This window comes from Lynx rufus, unplaced genomic scaffold (assembly GCF_022079265.1).
Source record: "Lynx rufus isolate CCGP_SWC_20201006 ecotype Redwood Valley unplaced genomic scaffold, mLynRuf1.p SCAF_13, whole genome shotgun sequence".
NCBI lineage: Eukaryota > Metazoa > Chordata > Mammalia > Carnivora > Felidae > Lynx > Lynx rufus.
In genome coordinates this window covers 40,443,964-40,466,763 of record NW_025814827.1, presented here as the reverse complement: position 1 = coordinate 40,466,763, position 22,800 = coordinate 40,443,964, and the positions used below count along the sequence as shown (strand labels likewise).

Here is a 22,800-nt window from a genome sequence, read left to right as displayed (position 1 = left end):
TCAAGGTGGGATCTCTCCTGGTTGGCAGGGTCCCTTGAGTATGTGTCTCTTCCCATCCAGAGCTATTGCCAAGATCCACAAATTCCACCCTCTTTAAATGCCATCATTTCCTTAGTAGGAGTGAAAAATTGTGGAGACTCTAGATAATATTATTGTACTCTACAGAAGATTTAATTTTCTTCTGATAGGCTGGTAGGATAGATAGGTTTTTGGCATCTATCTTCAAGGTGCCCTTCTTCCAAGGGTAGTTTCATACTCCTGAGGTGGAGCCCTTTTGGGGTTTAACTGAAAGCCTACTGTATTTTCAAGGGCTGGTCCAATCTGAGGGATCCTGAACCCCAACCTTGGCCTCCCTAGTCCTGTCATTCTGTTGACATCTCTGCTGTTCTCTTGTCCATCATAGCTGCAGACTTCTATTACTGTCCTGGCTTCACAGCCCATCCACGGTCAGCTTTAGGGGAAACTGCACATAGAATTTCAGGTTCATGTTTCTAGAGTTCCCTTCATTCTAGAACACTGGCCTCTTAAGTCCCAGAGACCCTGGCTGACCTTCTCTCTCATCTGTCTTCTCCAGCCCAATGAGGCCAACACAAGCCCCCACCTCCTTGGTGCCGCAACTCAGAAAATATGCTGAGGGGCAAGTAGAGACAAAGGTGTGGCTCACTTGGCATAGCCACATTCCATCTGGGACCTTTAGCACTCATGCCCTGGATGCTGAGGCCTTCAAATGGTTTCGTTGTTGTTGTTGTTGGGTTATACAACCTAGTCAGTATAACCTACTCAGTGTGGCTGTTTTTTTTAAAATTTTCTCTCTCTTCTTCATAATTTTAGTTTCACATTTCTGGATATCTTCTTGGTATGTTTTACTTTACACCAAAGTAAGTTATTGCCTTAAGGTTTGCTTCCAACTTCCCCTCTTACAACAACCTGCATTCTGGGAAGCTTTGCATTACCTGCACTTTTGGCTGATAAACCCAAGCTACAGTGGACAATGGCTCCTAGAACCCCATTCTAGGGTTCCTTGACTACCCAAACAGGTGTCTGGTAAGAGTTTTTTCCAAGAAAACTCATGCCCTTGGTGTCTATTCTCTGGTTCCTATCAAAAGAGAACTGTTACAACAACTTTTGGGACAAAGATGTGGTGAGTATCCAAGCCAGTTTCCCAATGCAGCCGGCTGTGATGGGCCACTCCAATCTGAGTGCTCTCTGTGGATACACTATCAGTGCACACGATCTCTTCTTTCTGCATGTTGGTTCCTGTGGGCTTGTTATCATGCAATCTGCATTTTCTCTGTAGCAATTCTATTTAGTCTCTCTATCATGAAAATCACACAGAAACTCAATTATCCACTTAAATGAAGAGAGCAATGGTGTGAGTAATCCCCAAACAGCATATCACCAAGAGTTACTTAGTTCAGGTTTTTTAGAGAGCATTGAACAAACTCTCCCCCTTCATCACAGATTTGCCATGTATTTAACTTTTTTTTCCCCTTGCACTGAATATGGGGTCAAAATAACCAATTAGGAAGTACAATCTGTCACAGAATAACTCTTCAGAATAGCAAAAACAGTGTGAAGTAAACAAACATCATGTTCGCCTGATTCTCCTGATCGCTGCTCTTGCCTACTTGCTTCCAGTTCAGTGGAAAATAATTCTGGACAGCCTTCGTGAGCCTCACCTTTCTTTTCAGAGGTCCAAGGCGGGAGGTCTTGGCATCTTGTGCTTTGTAGGTCACCCACAGACCACTGGCTATATGCTGGACAAAGCAGACGGAATCTCCATATTTGATTTCTGGAACTCCCATGCCTTCTATATCCCGCTTGTGACTAGAATCCAATTTCTCCTTGATTTCCTATTTCACAGAAAATGAAACAAAGGCATGTCTGATTAAATAGAAATGCAATATATGAAACACATCACCTATGCACAATTTGTCAGCCAGGGAACCCATTACCAAGATCATCATGATGTGCCTGTCCAAGCCAGGATTTCGGAAAGGCTTGCTTCCCTTAGCTGCTGTTAACTGTAAAGTCAACGGATTCCAAGTTTCAGCCACTTTAGTAATTACTTAAATCCATGGGGAAAGGAGGCAGCTGGTAGGGTCTCTCTTTAGTTTTGATTTTATAGAATTCTCCACTATATTTTCTACTTTTCTTATCCTGACTTAGACACCTTAATACTAATCAACACTTTACAGGCCAATTACCTTATTTTCAGCAAGTTGTATCCTCTGTAGTTTCAACAGTCACCTGATATAAATTCCCAAAGTCAGGGCTTTAAATGTATCTGTTAACAACATATAAAAGTCTTTTCTTTTTAAAAAAAATTTTTTTCTAACGTTTATTTATTTTTGAGACAGAGAGAGACAGAGCATGAACGGGGGAGGGTCAGAGAGAGGGAGACACAGAATCTGAAACAGGCTCCAGGCTCTGAGCTGTCAGCACAGAGCCCGACGCGGGGCTCGAACTCACGGACCACGAGATCATGACCTGAGCCGAAGTCGGCCGCTTAACCGACTGAGCCACCCAGGCGCCCCTATAAAAGTCTTTTCTAAAGATCACCAGAGAAAGCAGATTCGTGGAGTAGGTAGCGGCTACTATGCTGTCCTTGTAATGCTGTCATCAGTATTATCCATCTCTTATGGCCTCCTCAGTAGTGTGTTGCCATCAATGGGTTTCATTCTTCAATTACCTCTGTTTCACTACAGCCTTTTCTCCAGTATGGAAAAAGGAGTTGCTGCACATCAGTTATCTGTCTGGTGACAAGCTGAGGTGCCTGTCAAAGACGGAGTCAGGGGCGCCTGGGTGGCGCAGTCGGTTAAGCGTCCGACTTCAGCCAGGTCACGATCTCGCAGTCCGGGAGTTCGAGCCCCGCGTCAGGCTCTGGGCTGATGGCTCAGAGCCTGGAGCCTGTTTCTGATTCTGTGTCTCCCTCTCTCTCTGCCCCTCCCCCGTTCATGCTCTGTCTCTCTCTGTCCCAAAAATAAATAAACGTTGAAAAAAAAAATTAAAAAAAAAAAAAAAAGACGGAGTCAGGAAGCAGACCTGGGGTGCATGGTAACTCTGTCCCCTCCTCATTAATCAAGGCCTCTTGATGGTTCTACCCGACTTCTATTTCTCCTCTACATCTTGCGTTAAATTGCTCATTTGTAAAAGCTATTAGCTAGACAGCATTTTGAATTTTTTTACAAAATAAAAAATGCAGCATGCCGTTCCCTCTGCTTGTGACAATTTTACTCTTTCTTAACGAAGGGACAAATAGCACACAAGTACAGAGCTATTACCAAGTGCAAGGCAGTGTTCTAAGTTCTTTACATGTATGAATTCTTGCCAACAGCTTTGGATGTAGCTACAAATACTATCCTAGTTTTTCAGAGGAAAAAACAAAGATACAGAGAGATGAATAATTTTCCCAAGGTCACTCAAGAATTAGTCAAAGAGCCAAGATTTTTTTTTAATGTTTTATTTATTTTTGAGAGACAGAGAGAGACAGGGCATGAGCAGTGGAAGAGCAGAAAGAGAGGGAGACACAGAATCCGAAACAGGCTCCAGGCTCTGAGCCTTCAGCACAGAGCCCGACGTGGAGCCTGAACTAATGAACTGTGAGACCATGACCTGAGCCAAAGTCAGATGCTTAACCAACTGAGCCACTCAGGTACCCTGAAAAGAGCAAAGATTTAACCTACGAGGTTCAGTTCCAGAGGCTCCGTTCTTCCCCACTGTTCTAAACTCCTACTCATCCTTCAACACCCTGTTCAGATGCCACCTTCTCTGTGAGGGTCAAGTAGTTTCTCCTGCTGTATTTCCCCCAGCACAGTCTCATTCCTTTACTGAGCACTTAAGCCCATCACAGTGTAAATATGCTCGTTTCTATGACACTTTACTTTTGCCAGGCTACAAAACAATCAAGGGCATGGCCAGATTTCAATTACTTTTGGATTCCCAATACAGAGAATCCAGGACCCATCAATTAATTAATATATATTAATGAAATATATACATATATATACACACACACATACGTATATATATTGCTAAGTCATGTTTCGTTCAAATATATTTTTTCATTTTGGTCTGATTTCTCTTCCTTCAAACCTTCCTAACAGCAAAATTAATTATTTTGTATACCTTTACAGGATCATCTTGAGCAATGTTAATACTTTACAAGGAAATTCTTATTTTAAAGGTACGTTGAAACTCTGGCTGGATTTTTAAATATGACATTTCTCAAAATGAATATTTCTAAAGGAACTTATCTTTGATTTTATAACAAAAGACAATGGGAAAACAGAATCTGATATATTAAGACTTCTTTATGGGCAGGGGGTCAAGAATTCATTTATTTTACAAAACAATGAATACTTGATTTTCATTCCAGAAATATTCCTAATTCTGATGCAAAGTTCTCCTCTCTAGTCTGTTCCCTAAAGCATAGATAATTCGGCAAAATAAAATAATATACACTACAACTGTTAAATATGAGTAATTATACTGACTGCCAAGAGCTCACAGTTAAAATAGTGCATGTTCCCAAACTATCAATGACTATGGTCACTTCATTCATTTTCTCACTTTTTGTTTATTTAAATATGACTTTGTCAAAAGAAGAGCAATACTGGGATCTATTTTTTCTAGAGCCTGAAATCAATGGATCATAACTATTTATAGAATAGGGTATCTCTCTGCATCTTTGGTTTTACAAAATAGCATCTACTTCCAGAGTTCTATGGTGGTCACTGTAGTGGCCACTGCTAAATTAGAAGAAAAACAGGAGAAACAACAAGAAAAACTAAGACATGGAGACAAGCCAACAATAAAGAAAACCTAGGGGCACCTGGGTGGCTCAGCTGGTTGAGCGTCTGACTTCAGCTCAGGTCATGATCTCATGGTTTGTGAGTTCGAGCCCTGCGTCGGGCTCTGTGCTGACAGCTCAGAGCCTGGAGCCTGCTTCTGAATCTGTCTCCTTCTCTCTCTGCCCCTCTGCACTTGTGCTCTGTCTCTCTGTCTCTCAAAAATAAATAAATGTAAAAGCCAACCTAAGCCAAACATAAATGCCACCGAGGATATAATAAAGAAAGGAGAGTGATCCATGATAGAGACGCCTGAGTCAGCTGAGAGCAGGTTCGTGATCTGATGTGAGCATGCGCAAATGCTCCCCCTCTGTTTTCACTGGAATATGGCCCCATATGCCCTTAATCTACTGCTGCAAATGGACTCTTCCTAAATGACAGGGCTAATCCAATTACTCCTTTGCATTAATTCCCTAATTCCTATAAGATACAATTTTCATTTCTAAAGTTCAAATATACCATATACTTTAATCAAATTGGACTATGTTCCTTTGATACATTAAGATTCCCTTCCCCTGGGTCTTTACGGACATTACACTTTCTGCTTGGCAACCCCGTTTCATCTCTGCATCTTTACATCTCATCCATCAAGCCTTTCCCAGATCCACCTTGGCATTTTCTCTGACCTCATGGCACTTTTTCTCCCCTGTCAAGGCTCTTTACAATATTCTGTGAATCCTTTGCTGGCATGCTTCCTGTCCCCTACCAGACTGAAAACTCTCCAAGGGCAAGACTTGGATTTGCTTGTCTTTGTATTCCATACTATGCTGTGCTTAAAATAGGTTGCAAATAATTTCCTTTTGTTTTATTGGTCTGTGGACATCAATTTGCTGATCTCCATCAACCTTCCCGGTGTTAGATGATGAGCTGATTCTAAGAAGGAATAGGTTACTTGGCTTAAGAGGTGTTGATGGATCATCATCTTCTCCTGTCTCCACTGAGAACTTCTTAATGAAATGGTCATGACCACGTCACAAGTGTTGAATAAATACCTGGTTTAAATGATTAAGTTGCTGCTCTCCAGAATGATTTAAGATTGCTAGAAGGACAAGGAAGGGAATTGCAACTAGGGTTTGTCTAGCACCTACTTAGAGCAAAGTATTTTGCTAAGTACCCTACAATGGCAATGCCATCATGTGAATTTACCAAGGATCTACACAGTGATACGTATTATCCATGACACTTTAAAAACATTTTCTCTAAACCTTTCAGCAGTCCTTTGGTTTTCCTTTTTCCTACTCTATAGATGATAAAACTGAAGCTTACAGAATTTGAGCAATTCGGTCAAAGTCCTATAGCTAGTAAGTAATAGAAAAGAATCTAAAATCAAGTATAATTCCAAAGCCGATTTTTCATTTGCACATAAGTTTTTGAATGGTTACCATTAGCACAGCTAAGTATTAATTGTATTACTGTTTCAGTTGTTTAAAGGTAATTATAATGAAAAGGTTGAAAGGTTGAAAATATATGCATTTATTTTGTGAAAAAGAGGCTCTGGGCTCATATACAACTTAGAAGTCATACATACAAACCAATAATGATAGCAAGAGGATATGGTCTATAGTGAAGGTGCAATTGGAGTTTTGGAGAGAGAACAATCCATTCTGCCTGAGAGTTAGGGATGAATTTATGTAAGAATGACACTTGAGGTGAGCTTGGCTAGGAGTGAGAAGCGAGAAAGAAAATAAGGGGACTGAATTCTAATAAGATGGGTATAGTGTGGCAAGGAGTGTGGCTGAAGTTCTGGAAGGGACTTGAACAACAAGGACTCTGAACGTTGTTATCATAGGTACATGTTTCTCAAACTCACAAAATTAACAGACTTTCTCTAGGAAAAGAGGCCTTTGGACAAGCTCTAATTCTTATACCAGGAGTCAAAGGGAACATTAGTGCTTGCATAATATTGACTGTTAAGAGTCTTACAGTAAAAAGCAAACAACAGAAAAATCTGTTGAACTCTGCGTAAAGCAGCCAAACTGCTTTTCAAAAAAAAAATTCGTAAAATTATTGTTTGGAACACCTCTTGGGAAAAGCTAGTGTTGGCAATGGAAAGCCACTGAGAATTTTAAGCAGGGGGATAACACAGGGTTGCATCTTAGAATAACTGTTCCAGCAGCAGTGTGAATTATAGATTGAAAAGAAACAAGGCTAGAGACAGGTGATTTTTAAGCTATGACATCAGTATTTAGTATATCTGGAACAGAGAAGGTCCTAATTCATGTTTTTTAATTAGAGTGAAATTTGTTATTTGACATAATTAAACTGCCTGTGTCCACAGACAACAAGAAAGTACCTTTCCAACAGACTGTAATCACCCAAAAATGTTTCAGAGGAAAAGCAAATGTGGGAAGAGGAGACCCATCCATGGATACTGGGGTATATCATCAAAAAAGTCCTGGCTAGCCTGGCTCCTTCCTAGGCGTCTCTGGAGAAACTTTGAGAAACAGCCTTTGGGTTCACTTGTCCACAAACAGAGTCCTTTTCTCAATTTCTAATCTAAAATATGAGGTCTTAGAATGGCTTTAAAGAAATCACACACTTTCAGACACTGCTTGGAACCTGGCTGGGTGGGAGGACTTCACTCCCACTTTACAGTGTGCTGGGTGGGGGTGGGGGGTGGACCAGACTCATCTGCTGCATTAGGGAAGATGCGTTTCTCCTGGGGGCTCTTCCCTCTGTCTTTCTCCTTTAATTCCTACACCACCACCAGGAGGTAGGCAATACTACCGCCATTTCGTGGATAAGGAGACACTCCCAGGCCATTTTCCTTGTCTCACTGAATCCGCACAACAACCGTTTGAACCACACTTCCTCACCCCCATTTTCTAGACAAAAGACATTAAGGATGAACAGCAAACGGGAGAGCCAGGATTCACACTCCGGTTTTTCACACCCACTGTCTTCCTTGACTGCTTCTCTACTTCATCCACTTTGAACAATAAAGACTTGAGGAATCATTGGTTTAAATTTTAAAAATACACGTGTAGTGTATTTGAAATGAAATACAACTGTTGTCTCTAGATATTTGAATCTTAAGGTACATGTTTTCTCCTAGCCCTTTTCTCTCTTTCCCCTACTGGTAACTCAGTGAGGAAGCAGAGCAAGCAAAGGGGCTGGAATAAACAGAGTCAGTGTTTTCCTAAGCGATGTGCTATGAGCCCAGCTGCCATCTTGATTCACGGCGCCAAGGTTAAAGGGCACGAGGCTAGTCTACAGAGATGCTTTCCATACACATCAGAGAGAACAGTGTACAGTTTTTAAAAGACAGGGATTTTTTAGAGCCTGGGTGACTCAGTCAGTTAAGTATCCGACTTTGGCTCAGGTCATAATCTCCCGGTTCGTGGGCTCTGTGCTGACAGCTCAGAGCCTGGAGCCTGCTTTGGATTCTGTGTTTCCCCTCTCTCTCTGCCCCTCCCCTGCTTGTGCTCTGTTTTTCTCTCTCAAAAATAAACAAACATTAAAAAATTAAAAGAAAAATAAAAGACAGGGAAGTTTGGCCAAGAACACAGTGCTTAGTAGATTTTTGATCATTGCTGACTAAATTGAATTTAGTGTTTAATACACTAAGGAAAAATTTCCTCCAATCGGGAACAATTGTAGTTTTGTTTCCTTATGCAATAAAATAGGCAAACTGAGATTCTATCTCGACCATTCAAGACTTACAGTACAATCATTAAAAATAACTCTAAAATAAATGGCTACATGTGATAAGGCTTGCTTTAACATTACTAATTCCTTCTTCCCCAAGAGGAATAAAGTGTTGTAAACTGATGTGCAGACATGACAGCTAAATAGACAGTATTGCTATGCCAGAGAAAATATTAAATCACATTATCTGACAATCCTTGGGGAATGGCTGTGCAATGTCAAGACAATGGGGAAATGATGTGAAATCAAGTTCACAGAAATTTGACTTAGATGTTCCAAATAATGAATCTGTCTGCTTGAATGTTTATAGGGAGAGTATTCTGATCCAAAATGATTACACAGTGATGGCAGGATAATTCTATGAAAATGAGGAGGGATAAAATGAAATGGATTTTAGCCTATCTTAGCATGTGACCACATTCATGTATGCCTTCAGGAAGCCATCTCCACACTTACCACACGCTACACACTGTGCCAGGTGCTGGGGTGCAAAAAGGGGGGCATATGTGGTCCCTGTCATCTAGGGGCTCCTGGTCCAGGGACTGATGGCTGTTACAGAAGCATGAACAGGGCCCTACTGGAGGACAACGGAAGAGCCCTCCTTCTGTAAAAGGCATCCGACACTGGTCTGGAAGGGTGAGGAGTTCATGAGCGGGGGTGTGTAGGTGGGGTAGAAGGCATTCTAGGTCCAGGTTTAGCAGTGAGAAAAAGTAACATGTTCAAGGACTGGTAAATATTTAGTATGCCAGCGCTCAAGGCAACTGTGAGCCAAGTGATGTAGATAAGATGGAAGGGCAGGCAGGGATTGGATCTTAACCCTTTATGACAGACCTCAAATGAGGGGCAACCAGAGTAAGACTGTGTCGAAGACCACACAGAGAGCAGACGGGAGTCAAGGCCAGATCTCGGTGACCTGGAAGCCATTCTCCATCTTACACCACTTCCACATTAAAGAAGTAAGTTGTTGGGGCGCCTGGGTGGCTCAGTCGGTTAAGCGTCCGACTTCGGCTCGGGTCATGATCTCACGGTCCGTGGGTTCAAGCCCCGTGTCAGGTTCTGTGCTGACAGCTCAGAGCCTGGAGCCTGTTTCAGATTCTGTGTCTCCCTCTTTCTCTGACCCTCCCCTATTCATGCTGTCTCAAAAATAAATAAATGTTAAAAAAAAAATAAATGTTAAAAAAAAAAAAAAAGTAAGTTGTGATGCTGCAGTTCAGGGGCAACAACACATCCCCGACCTCCAGGCTGATTTGGATCACGCTGCTGAAGGAAAGGGAGAGAAAGTGACCAAGATCACATGCTTATCATTATTCTCCATGCCTCAAAGAGCTTGCTCGAAGGCCTCGGTTTGATTTCATCTGAGCCAATGACTGCAGCAGGTGTTAGTTTTGAGCACCTTCCACGAAGGCTCAGTCACACCCCTGTCCTATCCATGTGTACAAGATTCACAGGGTACCTGCCACTTCCTCCTAAGGGCAGCCTGCTAAGGATTTTAACATGCACCGGCAGCTGTTCCATGGTCCCCAATTTAGGAGTCATAGCTGTCACAGGCTAATGAAGCCAGACAGGAACACGGGGTGGGAAGCCCATCAGTGCCAAATGACTCACAGCTCAGCTAACCCAGTGCTTCCCTGAATACATGAGCCCAGAGTGTCCTTCCTGGGAATCTCTTTTTCTGTTTCCTAGATTCTCCAACATACAGAGGGGATCAGATGATTACCCTCTTAATCCTATTCACAAAGGCACAAAGGACACAGAATCTCCACCTCTCAGCCTTCCCACTTAGTTCCCCCAACCCCTGTGCCACCACCCAGATCCTGAAATGGTATCTGAGACTACTGTCTGCCATCTGCTCCATCACATAGCACCTATAGCAGGCAAGAGCTGGCAAGATGGCTCAATGGCTCTCACACCATTCAGAAACAGAGCCAAAAGTCTCTTTCTGCGGGGAGCCTCACTACTCCCCAGTGAGGGCAAGCACACTGGAGCGTGCATTTAAGGGAGAAGAGCCTGCACCAAGCAAGGTAAAACCACGTTTACTAGGGAAGAATTGAGCCTCCAGAGCAATCAAGGCATTTCTAGTGTTCTTCTCCCAAGAGTTCTTTACATTGTGTATGGCAGAGCCATGCGTGCTCCATACATTCCTGCTTATGGTGTAGCTTCACATTCTAAGATGCCAGATGCTCTGCCCACACAATGTCCTCAGGAAGCCCCGATCTCCTGGAGGAGCACAGCTGTATCTTGGCCTGCCATGGAGCCTAGGTCATTTTAATTTCAGCTCCTTCCACGTTAAAATGAACATAGCTGGGCCGAATACTGCTGCACTGGGAGTTATTTAAAACCTTTAACATAGTGACTCCACCGAAATGTAACAACGTTGCCAAGTGCATAGGACAATGTGACTCACGGGTGACTTTTACATCCAGCTCTGCTAGGCCGGCTGTCCCCATGGTACCTCGATGACTTTCAGCCATAAGCTGCTTGCCTCCATGTGCAGAGAAATGGAGGGACTTGGGGAGATAAGAAATGGGCCTTTTGAGGATAAATGTGCTCACAGGCCAGAAGGGGTGCCAAGTGGAAGGAGTGTTATGAGGAGTCTCTACGGTGCTCTGAGTTTTTCTGGCTCTCCCCAGAGACCATGGAAAGCACCAAGCCATCCTACACAAGGCTGAGCCAAGAAAGGAATGGAATGCAAGAGTCCCCTTGGAACAGGATTCTGCCAGCTGCCTGGAAGGCCACCTGAATGTCTGCTATAGTAAGAAAAGCCCCTTCTGAAACAGTAAAGACCTCAGTGTCACAGATCCATCCAGCTCAGCCTATCTAGAATGGGCTGAGGGGATCACGGTAGAGCACTCCAGGAGAGAAAAAGCCAAGCTGGCATTCTTAGAAAGGCATTTACTTGGTCATCTGCTATAATGAATCATTTTTCCCCCAGATTTTTTTTTTAACTTCCCACATCTGCTGTTGCCCCCTACACCCCATGTCCAAGTTGTGTCTTAGGGAAGAATATGATCTTGCTTGTCTCTGTTCTTTGGACTTTTTTTGTTGCTTTGTTTCACTGAGTTTTTAGCAAGTTACACCGCCATAAACAACTTCCTGGAGCCCAAAATGTTTTGCTACATAGATATATGTTTATATTTAAAATCTTTCTTTTGCTGGCAACCCTAAAAAACTTAAATAAAGGTAACATAAAGGAGATATGGTCAGAAAACCAGAATGAAGTCAAGGAGCCAACACAACATTTAAGGAGAAGCAGATGGAAGGTGATATCTGAGAAAAATTTAGGGTAAGAAGTTTATATATTTTAATGTTTGAAATAAAGGTGTGGAAATAGCCTAACTCTGATATATGGCCATTTGGGGAGAAAAACCTATATGCCAAAGAGATTCTCTGCCTATAAAGACTCTGGGACCATAAAAAAAAAAGGAAAAAACGAGTCTGAGCCCCCTGCTTCAAAGAAGGGCAATGGTGGAAGACTGTCTTCCTTTGATTCATTGAGAAGTTGAGCTGCCCATGGAAAATTCATCTGTCAGCTTCACACCGAGTCCTACATGAACAGAATCATCAACCACCCCTTCCTGGAATCGTGTTGGGAACACAAATCAAGATCTATTTCTGGAAAAGAGCAAAGAACAAAACTAGAGATGCAACCCCCAAAAGAGATGTCGAACTGTCTCATTAGGAGGTGTAGGCTCCCTGATAACTAGGCATGCATCGGTGCACAGCCTTTCTGATGCTTGCGTGATCTTTCCAGAACAATCATAAAGTGACAGAGCATCCAACTCTCTGTCAGAAGTTAGCTCAGCATGCAATTCTGACCATCCAACTAGATCCAGCTCTGAGTTATGCAGAGTTAAAACCTAGCTAGACGTTAAGGATAGAAAGAAGTCTTTAAAAAACAGATGCCTATATACACATCAGAAGGCAAAGCTACATGTTGCAGTTAACCTAACTACCAGAGGGTCTGCTTTTAATGGAGGTTGGGGATGGACGGGTGAGAGCAGAGAGAAGAGACAACCTAGGAAAAAGATGAAGAAGGTACTGGTGACTTTGTATAATACAAATAACTGCAAGAAGAGGTCATGTTCAGAATTATGTCTTCTCTGCATCTTTCTGAAAGAGATTGCCGCCTTGCTTTCAACAAATATAGCATTAAAACTCATGCTTCCATGTTCTTATTGCCTTATAGGACTGAAGCATATGTTTTCAAGTATTAAAAACAACTTAGAATATATTAAACAACATTTTTCATTAGCCTGTGAGCAATAGTGCCCATCCCTGTGATCCTTCCCCTATACACTCAATTCAAAAGATGGAAGAAGAAAGTGTTTATCAGAAGGCTGAATTTCTTGTTCCAGCCCACTTTCTTTTCAGCAATAGTGCTTTCTGGAAGTTTCAGAGCTTTCACTCTTAAATGAGGTCAAAGTCGACTTTATCACACCTTACCTTGGAAGCCCGGAAAGAGAAGGCTGTGGACTTGGTGTCTGACTTTGCCCGGTCCTGCAGTATAAGGCCTTGGTCCTCTGTCAAGGCCAGGTAGTGGCCTGTGGTGAGATGCCGGAGGCGGAAAGCCTGGCCCCATCTGATGTTACTGCCACTCCAACTGGGCAGATGAAACAGACAAGAAACTGTATTTACACAAAACTATGTCTATTTCAATATTTCTCCTGTGCTTTCTTCCACATGCTAGCAGACTTTTAAACCCTCTTCCTTAAGGGACAAAGCACTTGTCTCCTGGCTTGCTTTAGGATTTCAGGTCTGCTGACAACTCAGCATGGTACTTCTCTTGTGGCCTCTCTTAACACCAATGAGGAGGCATCCTTGTGCACTGTTGGTGGGAATGCAAACTGGTACAACCACTGTGGAAAACAGTATGGAGTTTCCTCAGAAAATTAAAAGTAGAACTACCCAATGATCCAGTAATCATACTACTGGGTACTTACCCAAAGAACACAAAAATACTAATTCAAAAAGATACATGCACCCCTATGTTTACTGCAGCATTATTTACAACAGCCAAGACATGAAAGCAATGCAAGTATCCATCCACAGATGAGTAAGTATGTGTACTTATAATCATACATATATACACACACCATACCTTTTTAATCACACACACACACACACACACAATGGAGTATTATTTAGCTAAAAAAATGAGGTCTTGCCATATGCAACAACATGGATGGATCCAGAGGGTGTAACACTAACTGAAATAAGTCAAAGAAAAATATCTTATGATTTCACTCATATGTGACATTGAAGAAACAAATGAACAACAACAAAGAGACAAAAATAGACTCTCAAATCCAGAACAAACTGGTAGTTCCTAGAGAAGAGGTGGGTGTGGGTATGGGTAAAATAGATCAAGGGGATTAAGCATACACTTATCTTAATGAGCATCCAGTAACGTATAAAATTGTTGAATCATATTGTACATGTGAAGCTAATATAACATTGTATGGTAATTATACTTCAATAAAAATAAGGGAAAAAAAGGAAAAAAAAAGAACACCAACGATGATGATGATCTTGGGACAAGACAACAATTTAATGCAACTGGAAGTCTGAGGCTTCCAATTGTTCCTTCACTCCTCTGAGGTTTCTTGATATATAAAAACACATGAAAAGAATACCTTATAAGGAAAGCTCATTTCTGGGAAAACAAAGTCATCTCTGATGTGCTATCTCAACTCAAACATTCTACTACCACAAAGAATCCCATCTTTAAGAGAAATAGTAAAAATATTTGTGCAGTTTACACTTGCCAGGGAGAGGCAGAGAATAAAGAAGTGTGTGTGTGTGTGTGTGTGTGTGTGTGTGTGTGTGTGTGTATGTATTTGTGTTAGAAGGGGATACATTTTGTGGAAAAAAATAAAGCAAGGTTAGATGATTAAGGTAAGAGAGACCTCGTGTTTGAGTGGAAACCTTTCGATGGACCTACATCAAAATGTTGGCATTCAACAAAAGTCACCATAAGTATTTGGGGAGCACTTATCTACTGAACAACTGAGCTCATTATCTTTTAAGTTAGAATAAAATCTCATGGTTAGACCTCTGGGGAAATAAACAACCTTAACTGAAACTATATATACATACCTATTTTGACATTTTAAAGAAGTCCATTAAGCAAGAACCAAGGCTTAATATCCCGAGAATGTGAGCATGTTATTGCAAGCTTTTTAACAGGGCTGGGAGAGAATACAAATGCCCTGAGCCAGCTAACAAGTGGGTGATCCTTATAACCAGTATTCTTTAAACCAGAAACTTCCAAAGAGTTGTTCTCAGTAAAAAATTTAAATGTATCTGTGTGCATAAGTTCTAATATTTTCTTCTCATTTCTACGGATTAGCTTGAAGACCACCTTGGAGGCATATACCCTCCCAAGAGAGACTTTCACAATGAACATATATTCAGGGAGAGACTGAGCAGGGAGCCAGTGGGAAAGGCTGACAAGGAAAACTAAACACTTTTCCCTCCTCTGTTATCCCAAGCAGTTCATCTCTAGCCTGACTTGCAATCCCTCTCAGCAAAATAACAGCCCAGAGATTACTGGATGCTGCTTTGTACTTTGATGTTTGGAGACCACATGTTTTTACTCGGGCACACAGCTCAAGTCTCAGTCTCCTGTTCGTTCCACCCCAGGTACAAAATTGTTTCTGGCAAGTCAGGTAAATACGGTTTTCCTCACAGCTACATTTGCAGTGATGCTTTAGTCTTCTCTACCTCCTGCCATCACAACCACTAGTTCTGTCATTTAAAGCTAATGTTCCACTGGAGCCAACCATACTACTGAGAAGAGAAACACTAGCTGGGTTTCAGAGAATCTGTTCAAGAAAGCAAATGGGAGAAATACTTTGATGACTTTCAGCAGACATATCCAAGCTCACCTTTTATAACCCGGTCACTGCAAGGGCAGTAAGACCTGGGGGCTGGGTTCAGGGCAGCGGAGTCCTCTGGCTTCAGAGTGTGTGTGTGTGTGTGTGTGTGTGTGTGTGTGTGTGTGTTTGTGTGTTACTGTTGTTTGAAAACAAACTCAGGAAAATTTCAAAACTTAGCTCTGGGCCAAGGAACTTTTGAGAGTTTGCCAGGTGATGTGGAACAAATGAAATATTTAAGAAAATGGAGAGTATAGGAAAAGAAAATAATCACGAAAAGAGCACCACCCAAGCCCTCCATTACCTTATCCGAAGGGGTTCCACTCTCCACAGAGATCTGGCTCGTGTCCCAGCTCCCCCAGCTTCATAGAATATCCTCCTGTGAGCAGAGTTGGAGATTAGCTCCTCTGAGCTTGACACTGATCAGCACCGGGGAGGGGACAGCTCCCGGCAGAGATTGTTCAAACCCTGCCGCTTTTCTAAGCCCTCATAGAGTCAGCAAAACTAAAAGCTGAGTCAAAGAGAAGAATAATTTCCCAGTCTCAACCTCTGAGGAGGGAAAAAAGGTGCTATGGGGGAGGGAACTGCTCACCACAACAGATAATGGACACTCATGGACCGTCAGGGGTATGATGAAAAGGACCATCTCCATTTGCACAGTCAAAATAGCCTAATCACTCACATACCATCAGAGCAAATACCAAATGCTCCAATTCTTTTAGGTTAAGCTCTTTGATGTAGTTTTCCATCTCTTAAAAAATGTATTTGTACTTTTAAAACATATATACAGTACAGTATGAATTCACTTCCATTATTCTAGGAAGTCCAGAACAAAGCTTTATGCTCAATTGCTATAGTGTCCATAATTTTATCACTGTGCTCTTGTCTCCTTTTCTCTATTAATCTTTTGATGTATTTTTAAATAAAGTTGTTTATTTTGGAGTAATTTTAGGTTTACAAAAGTTGCAAAGATAGTAGAAAGAGGTATATAGTCTCACTGTCTCCTAATGTTATCTATACTACACATAAATGTACATGTTACATTTGTAAAAACTAACAAACCAACATTGCTATGTCATCGCTAGCTAATCAAGGCTTGCCTTGGATTTCAGCAGTTTTTCCATTAATATTTATTTTCCCATTCCAGGATCCAATCCAGGAATACCACAATGCATTTAGCTGTCCTGTCTCCCTTGTTTCCTCTGGCCTGTTCTTAGTCCCTCCTTATTTTCCATGACTTTGACAATTTTGAGGAGTGGTGGTCAGGTATTCTGTAAAATGTCACTTGATTGGGGTTTGCTGCTATTTATCTGATGATCAGTAAACTCTATTTTTCAAGCCATACAATAGGGACCGACCTACCCATGTAAGTTAACTATCCTTGTTGAAGAGTATGTCTCATGAATAGTGGTCCCAGATTACCTGGTATACTGAATCCAGGCTCTTTTTGAGAATCTTGTGACTTTAGATCAAGACTGGTCGTTTAATTGCATTTAACTGCACTAATTTAAAATCCCACCTCCACCACAGAAGGTTTCTCTATACTACAACTGAATCACTCAAGCTCCCTGAGGATCTTGATCTAGGTTTTGAGACAACAGGTAATCAGTAGAGATGAGGAGAAAATGGGCAATTATTATTTTTTATCTGAATAAGTAAGATCATTATAAGTTGGTTGAAAATAGCGGCTTGGGAGTTGGGCAGACCTCCGTCTGACTCTCTTAGGTGTGTGACCTTGTCAAGTCCCTTCACAGCTCTGTACGGAGCTTTGTTATCTATAAAATGAGCCTGACTCAAGACTTTAGTCACAGAATGGTTGTGAAAAGGTAATGCGTTTTTTGTTTTTTTTTTTAAATTTTTTTTTCAATGTTTATTTATTTTTGGGACAGAGAGAGACAGAGCATGAACGGGCGAGGGGCAGAGAGAGAGGGAGACACAGAATCGGAAACAGGCTCCAGGCTCTGAGCCATCAGCCCAGAGCCTGACGCGGGGCTCGAACTCACGGACCGCGAGATCGTGACCTGGCTGAAGTCGGACGCTTAACCGACTGCGCCACCCAGGCGCCCCGGTAATGTGTTTTTTAAAGTAAAGGACATGCACAAAAATATTCATAGATGAATTTACCCAAAATTTAAAAAAATATATTTATTTTTGAGAGAGAGATAGAGCATGAGTGGGGGAGGGGAAGAGAGACAGAGAGAGACAGAGAGAGACAGAGAGACAGAGAATCTGAAGCAGGCTCCAGGCTCTAAGCTGTCAGCACAGAGCCCAACATGGGGCTTGAACTCACGAACCGTGAGATCATGACCTAAGCTGAAGTTGTATGCTTAACTGACTGAGCCACCCAGGCGGCCCCATCCAAATTTTGTTTAAATACAGATATTTATACGGGTGCCTGGGTGGCACAGTCGGTTAAGCATCCAAGTCTTGATTTCGGTTCAGGTCATGATCTCACAATTCGTGAGTTCGAACCCCACCTCGGGCTCTGCACTTTCAGTGCAGAGCCTGCTTGGAATTCTCTTTTTCCCTCTCTCTCCGTTCCTCCCTCACTTGTGTACTCTCTCTTCAAATAAACTTAAAAAAATTTTTTTAAATACAGATATTTATGTCAAATATAGAATAACACATTACATGGCACAGAGACACTGAAATGTTATGTTAATAGTGGTTGCCTTTGGGTGGTGGGATTATAGAACACATTCTAAACCTTGTCCAAATGTATATGGAATCAGGAAACACACAGTAAATATTAAGAAAGAAATCCTGTGTGACTTGAGAGCTCTAACTGCCCAGGTGTCTCTATGCCAAGCCTAGAATGGTAATGGCATTGCGCTGACCTCCTACTCACCCACACTTGCTGAGGTTTTCATTTATGTGTCTCCCCACTCAGGACTGGAAGTGTCTCTCAGGTGAAGAGGGTAGGAGCAGCTCACCCCAGGTCACAGGGTTATAGAATTCTCTCCCTCTGACATCTGAAGAATTCTGGAAGGTTAGTCCCTCCCACCTGGGAAACTTGAGGGCAGCCTGCTCCATTTAATCTTGTATGGTTACAGAGGTTGAAACAACCTGTTCTTGTTCTATAAGACAATTACCCAAGGAGAAGTGTAGAGTGGGTGGTGAGCTGAGGCACTTTGAAAGCTTGGCTGACAGCTTAGCCTCAGCTTTAACAGGTTAAGTGACTTACCCCAGGGTGCCTGACAAGCCAGAGGCACAGCCAAAGACCAGATCTCAGAATGCTAGATTGTCACTCTACCCGGTCTGGTGCTTTCAGGCTTTAGAAGGAATAGAAATGATTTCCTCTGGAAAGTCAGCACCCTCACTCTGGAATCACCTGCACGCCTTCATGGCTGCTGGTGTCTTTTAGTGAATTCTTGATTCCCTATTCCTTTGTTGTCTCCCAGATTTCAGTATTCCTGGCCATCCTGGCCAATTCTGAGGATTTTCCTGACACCACAAGACAATGACGAGGTTGCATCCTCTTTTGATTGAGACCCGCTGACACAGAATCTCAGGTTGTAGTATAATGAATAGCTGCTTACTCACCCCTTCATGCTTCCTTATAAAGGAAAGGGATAAGGCTATTTTACCTGTAAAATTCCTCCCCCCCCCCCCCCCCCCCCCGCCAAATACATATTAGATCCTGTAGAATCCTCAACCAAGGGAAGGTCACCTTTGTCTTATTTCAATGATGGCATGCATGCCTGCTTCAGGATGCCATTTGGGAAATTCCTCTCCATCTGTTTCACTCTTCCCAGCACCTCCTTTCAAATATTTGTACAGTCTTTCCTTTTTGTCAGGCTCTTGTTAAAGTACTCGCCAGGAATGGCTACCAAAAGGTGGGCTTCTCCAAGCAGAGTTTCTGCCCAGGCTGCTACTAATTTGATTCAAATTTAATGTGTGTGTGTTGGGGATCGGTGGGGGGGGGGAGGGCAGGTCAAGGGTCATGCACAAGGTTATTTCTTTTTTTCCAAATTCCTGCCCTTTCAAGAAGAACTGGAATAGGAAGAAAGAACGAGTTCAGATGTATTCCATCTTAGAGGTAGCTGACTGCAAAATTCCTAAAATTTCAGGTCTTTACCCACCTGCAAATCTTCCCTTTAGTGCAGAATATTTAAAAGATAGTACCTGGGCTATTGCATCATTTTACCATTTAAAATCAAGAAAAAGAAAATCACCATTGCATACAATCACATGACATTATTTAGGGTAGGGAATCCTTAATTCTAAGGAAATTAGGTCAGCCTAACACCGTATCTCAGAGATAACTGTCAGTTAACTGGACCAATGCCAGGGAGGAAGTCAGTGAATTAATTAGGCACTTGCCACAGGTCTGTACTTTATGCATCCTAGACAGTGTTCTGGGTCACATCTGGTTCCCATGGAGAGATATTCAGAGGACAGAGCAAGTAGGAAGAGATTCAGCACAATAGGGATACATACTGCCAATGCATGGTTTCTAAGACACACATTAACATGTTTGAGCACACTGCTCTGCTCCTGAAGGTCCTTTTATAGCTCATCGGATCAGGAACAAGCACTGGTGGGAGTGTCAGCAGCCTGGCTTCTAAGCTGCCACCTGAAAGCAGCTGGTAAGTGACCTTTGGCAGGAGCCTGAGCTAGAGGATCTCTCAGTGGTGAGGACTTGATCCCATGTGTCAAATGAAGTAAAAGAAATGCAGTTAACAAGGTTCCCACAGGCAATTCACAAAAACATAGAATGTATTACCACTGGGAGATCACCCACTGCTGTCACAAATTCCACCTAATTTGGATCCAATTTTATTTTTTTAATTATTTACCACGTTTCTATAGTTACAGGGGTCAAGCTTTTTGGGCTCTGTTCCTTTGGTGATCAACAGGCTACCAAGGGACACTGCAGAATGAATTTAAGACCTGGATTAGTATCGTCTATCTCCTGGTTTTGAATTTTTGAAAAGCATTCATTGAGGAGTTAAGCAGAGGATCACAGAAAGCATCACCCTCAGAAGTGTCATCTACATGTGTCCCTTGGCACCATCCCTGCTAAATCTAGCTCCTGTTGGATACTGTTATTTGGTTTCTCCAATCCTATTTAGTAATAAGCAAAATGAAATCACCAAATTCCACCTCAATTACTTAGCACCTGAGAGGGGAAAAAGAGAGATGATCTGCTTTTGAAGCGCCCGGTGAATGAGTTAAGTGCACAAACTCACTAGAAAGATTAGTGGGTGCTTCAATCTACAATGAATGCTACCAGAATCTCCTCAGAGAAGCACTTAAAGAAAATGAAGGCACTGGGAAGCATTACAGAACTGCTTGCCTAAGAAGCAACAGGTGTGGCCAGGTACTCCTGTGCTTGAGCTCCAGGGCACTGCCATTCCTGTTTTACAATACCACGGCTGGGTATGGTTGATGTCCACTGACCAATGCTTACAGAATTCATCTGTGGATTAGTCTGAGTCACCCGAGACTGAAACACCTAGGAAAAGGAGGATGCTATCGGCTTACCTGTGCTGGGAGTCATTCTGGTCTGTAGATGGTATCGTCAAACACTCATCATGACCATGGAAGAGACGTACTACATGCCCACCAAGTAGGTAACCTGTGAGAGAATTATATTCTACTATGAGCTGACGGGAAATTTAATAATGAGAACACCAGGTTTAAAAAGGATAAATTCACACAGCATTGAGTCAGTTATAGAAAACACCAAGAAAGAAGCATTTGGAAAATGGCAGATTCCATGAATTCTGGCCTCAGGAAGGAAAGACAACAAAGTCAAAATTCTTTGTTTTATTTGAGAGAGAGAGAGACAGAGAGAGAGACACAGACAGACACACACACACACACACACACACACACACACACACAGAGACAGAGACAGAGACAGAGAGAGACAGAGACTCCCAAATAGGCTCCACACACAGCACAGAACCCCATGTGGGGCTCGATCCCACAACCCTGGCATGATGACTCAAGCCAAAATCAAGAGAGTCGGAGGCTCAACCAACTGAGCCACCCAGGCGCCCCAAGAAAGTCAAAACAATTATAACATTGAAAGTTAAATAGAATTTCAGAGATGAGCAAGTCCAACACCAAAATGTAGGGTGAAAAGTGTCGATTCACATCATTACAAGGAAAATTATGTTGCTAGTATTAGGAAGGGAAGGATTTTCTAGTTGCTTAGGATGAAAATACATCCAACACAAAATTCCTGGATAAGCTCTTACAATCTTGATGTGTCCGTTTTGTGGCAAAATCCCAATCAAATTGCAGCCATGGGGGATAAAGAGGAAGCTGGGAAGGAGATCAGCAAACTGTTACTAAGAGCTGTCGTCTTCTCTAAAGAAGACATCCAGATGGCCAACAAGCACATGAAAAGATGCTCAACATCGCTCCTCATCAGGGAAATACAAATCAAAACCACACTCAGATATCACCTCATGCCAGTCAGAGTGGCCAAAATGAACAAATCAGGAGACTATAGATGCTGGAGAGGATGTGGAGAAACGGGAACCCTCTTGCACTGTTGGTGGGAATGCAAACTGGTGCAGCCTCTCTGGAAAACAATGCGGAGGTTCCTCAAAAAATTAAAAATAGACCTACCCGATGACCCAGCAGTAGCACTGCTAGGAATTTACCCAAGGGATACAGGAATACTGATGCATAGGAGCACTTGTACCCCAATATTTATAGCAGCACTCTCAACAATAGCCAAATTGTGGAAAGAGCCTAAATGTCCATCAACTGATGAATGGATAAAGAAATTGTGGTTTATCTACACAATGGAGTACTACGTGGCAATGACAAAGAATGAAATATGGCCCTTTGTAGCAATGTGGATGGAACTGGAGAGTGTGATGCTAAGTGAAATAAGCCATACAGAGAAAGACAGATATCATATGGTTTCACTCTTATGTGGATCCTGAGAAATGTAACAGAAACCCACGGGGGAGGGGAAGGAAAAAAAAAAAAAGAGGTTAGAGTGGGAGAGAGCCAAAGCATAAGAGACTCTTAAAAACTGAGAACAAACTGAGGGTTGATGGGGGGGGGGGAGGGAGGGGAGGGTAGGTGATGGGTATTGAAGAGGGCATCGTTTAGGATGAGCACTGGGTGTTGTATGGAAACCAATTTGACAATAAATTTCATATATTAAAAAAACATATATATATTTTCAACTTTTTTTTTTTTTATTTATATTTGGGACAGAGAGAGAGACAGAGCATGAACGGGGGAGGGGCAGAGAGAGAGGGAGACACAGAATCGGAAACAGGCTCCAGGCTCTGAGCCATCAGCCCAGAGCCCGACGCGGGGCTCGAACTCACGGACCGCGAGATCGTGACCTGGTTGAAGTCGGACGCTTAACCGACTGCGCCACCCAGGCGCCCCAAAAAAACATATATATAAAAAAAGAGCTGTCTTAGGGGAAGCTGGCTTTCGAATGCATT

The 22,800-nt window shown here is 42.3% G+C and overlaps 1 protein-coding gene across 1 annotated transcript in view; it reads right to left on the bottom strand.

Annotated features, from left to right (window-relative positions):
* The window catches only part of RYR3 (ryanodine receptor 3), a 365,900-nt gene that overhangs the window by 266,804 nt on the left and 76,296 nt on the right, over nt 1-22,800 (bottom strand). The window contains exons 8-11 of the mRNA XM_047075357.1: nt 20,861-20,954; nt 15,678-15,752; nt 12,942-13,098; nt 1,680-1,853 (exon numbers count right to left, since the gene is read on the bottom strand). Coding sequence (XP_046931313.1) covers nt 1,680-1,853; nt 12,942-13,098; nt 15,678-15,752; nt 20,861-20,954 — 500 coding nt within the window. The remainder of the gene's footprint in view (nt 1-1,679; nt 1,854-12,941; nt 13,099-15,677; nt 15,753-20,860; nt 20,955-22,800) is intronic.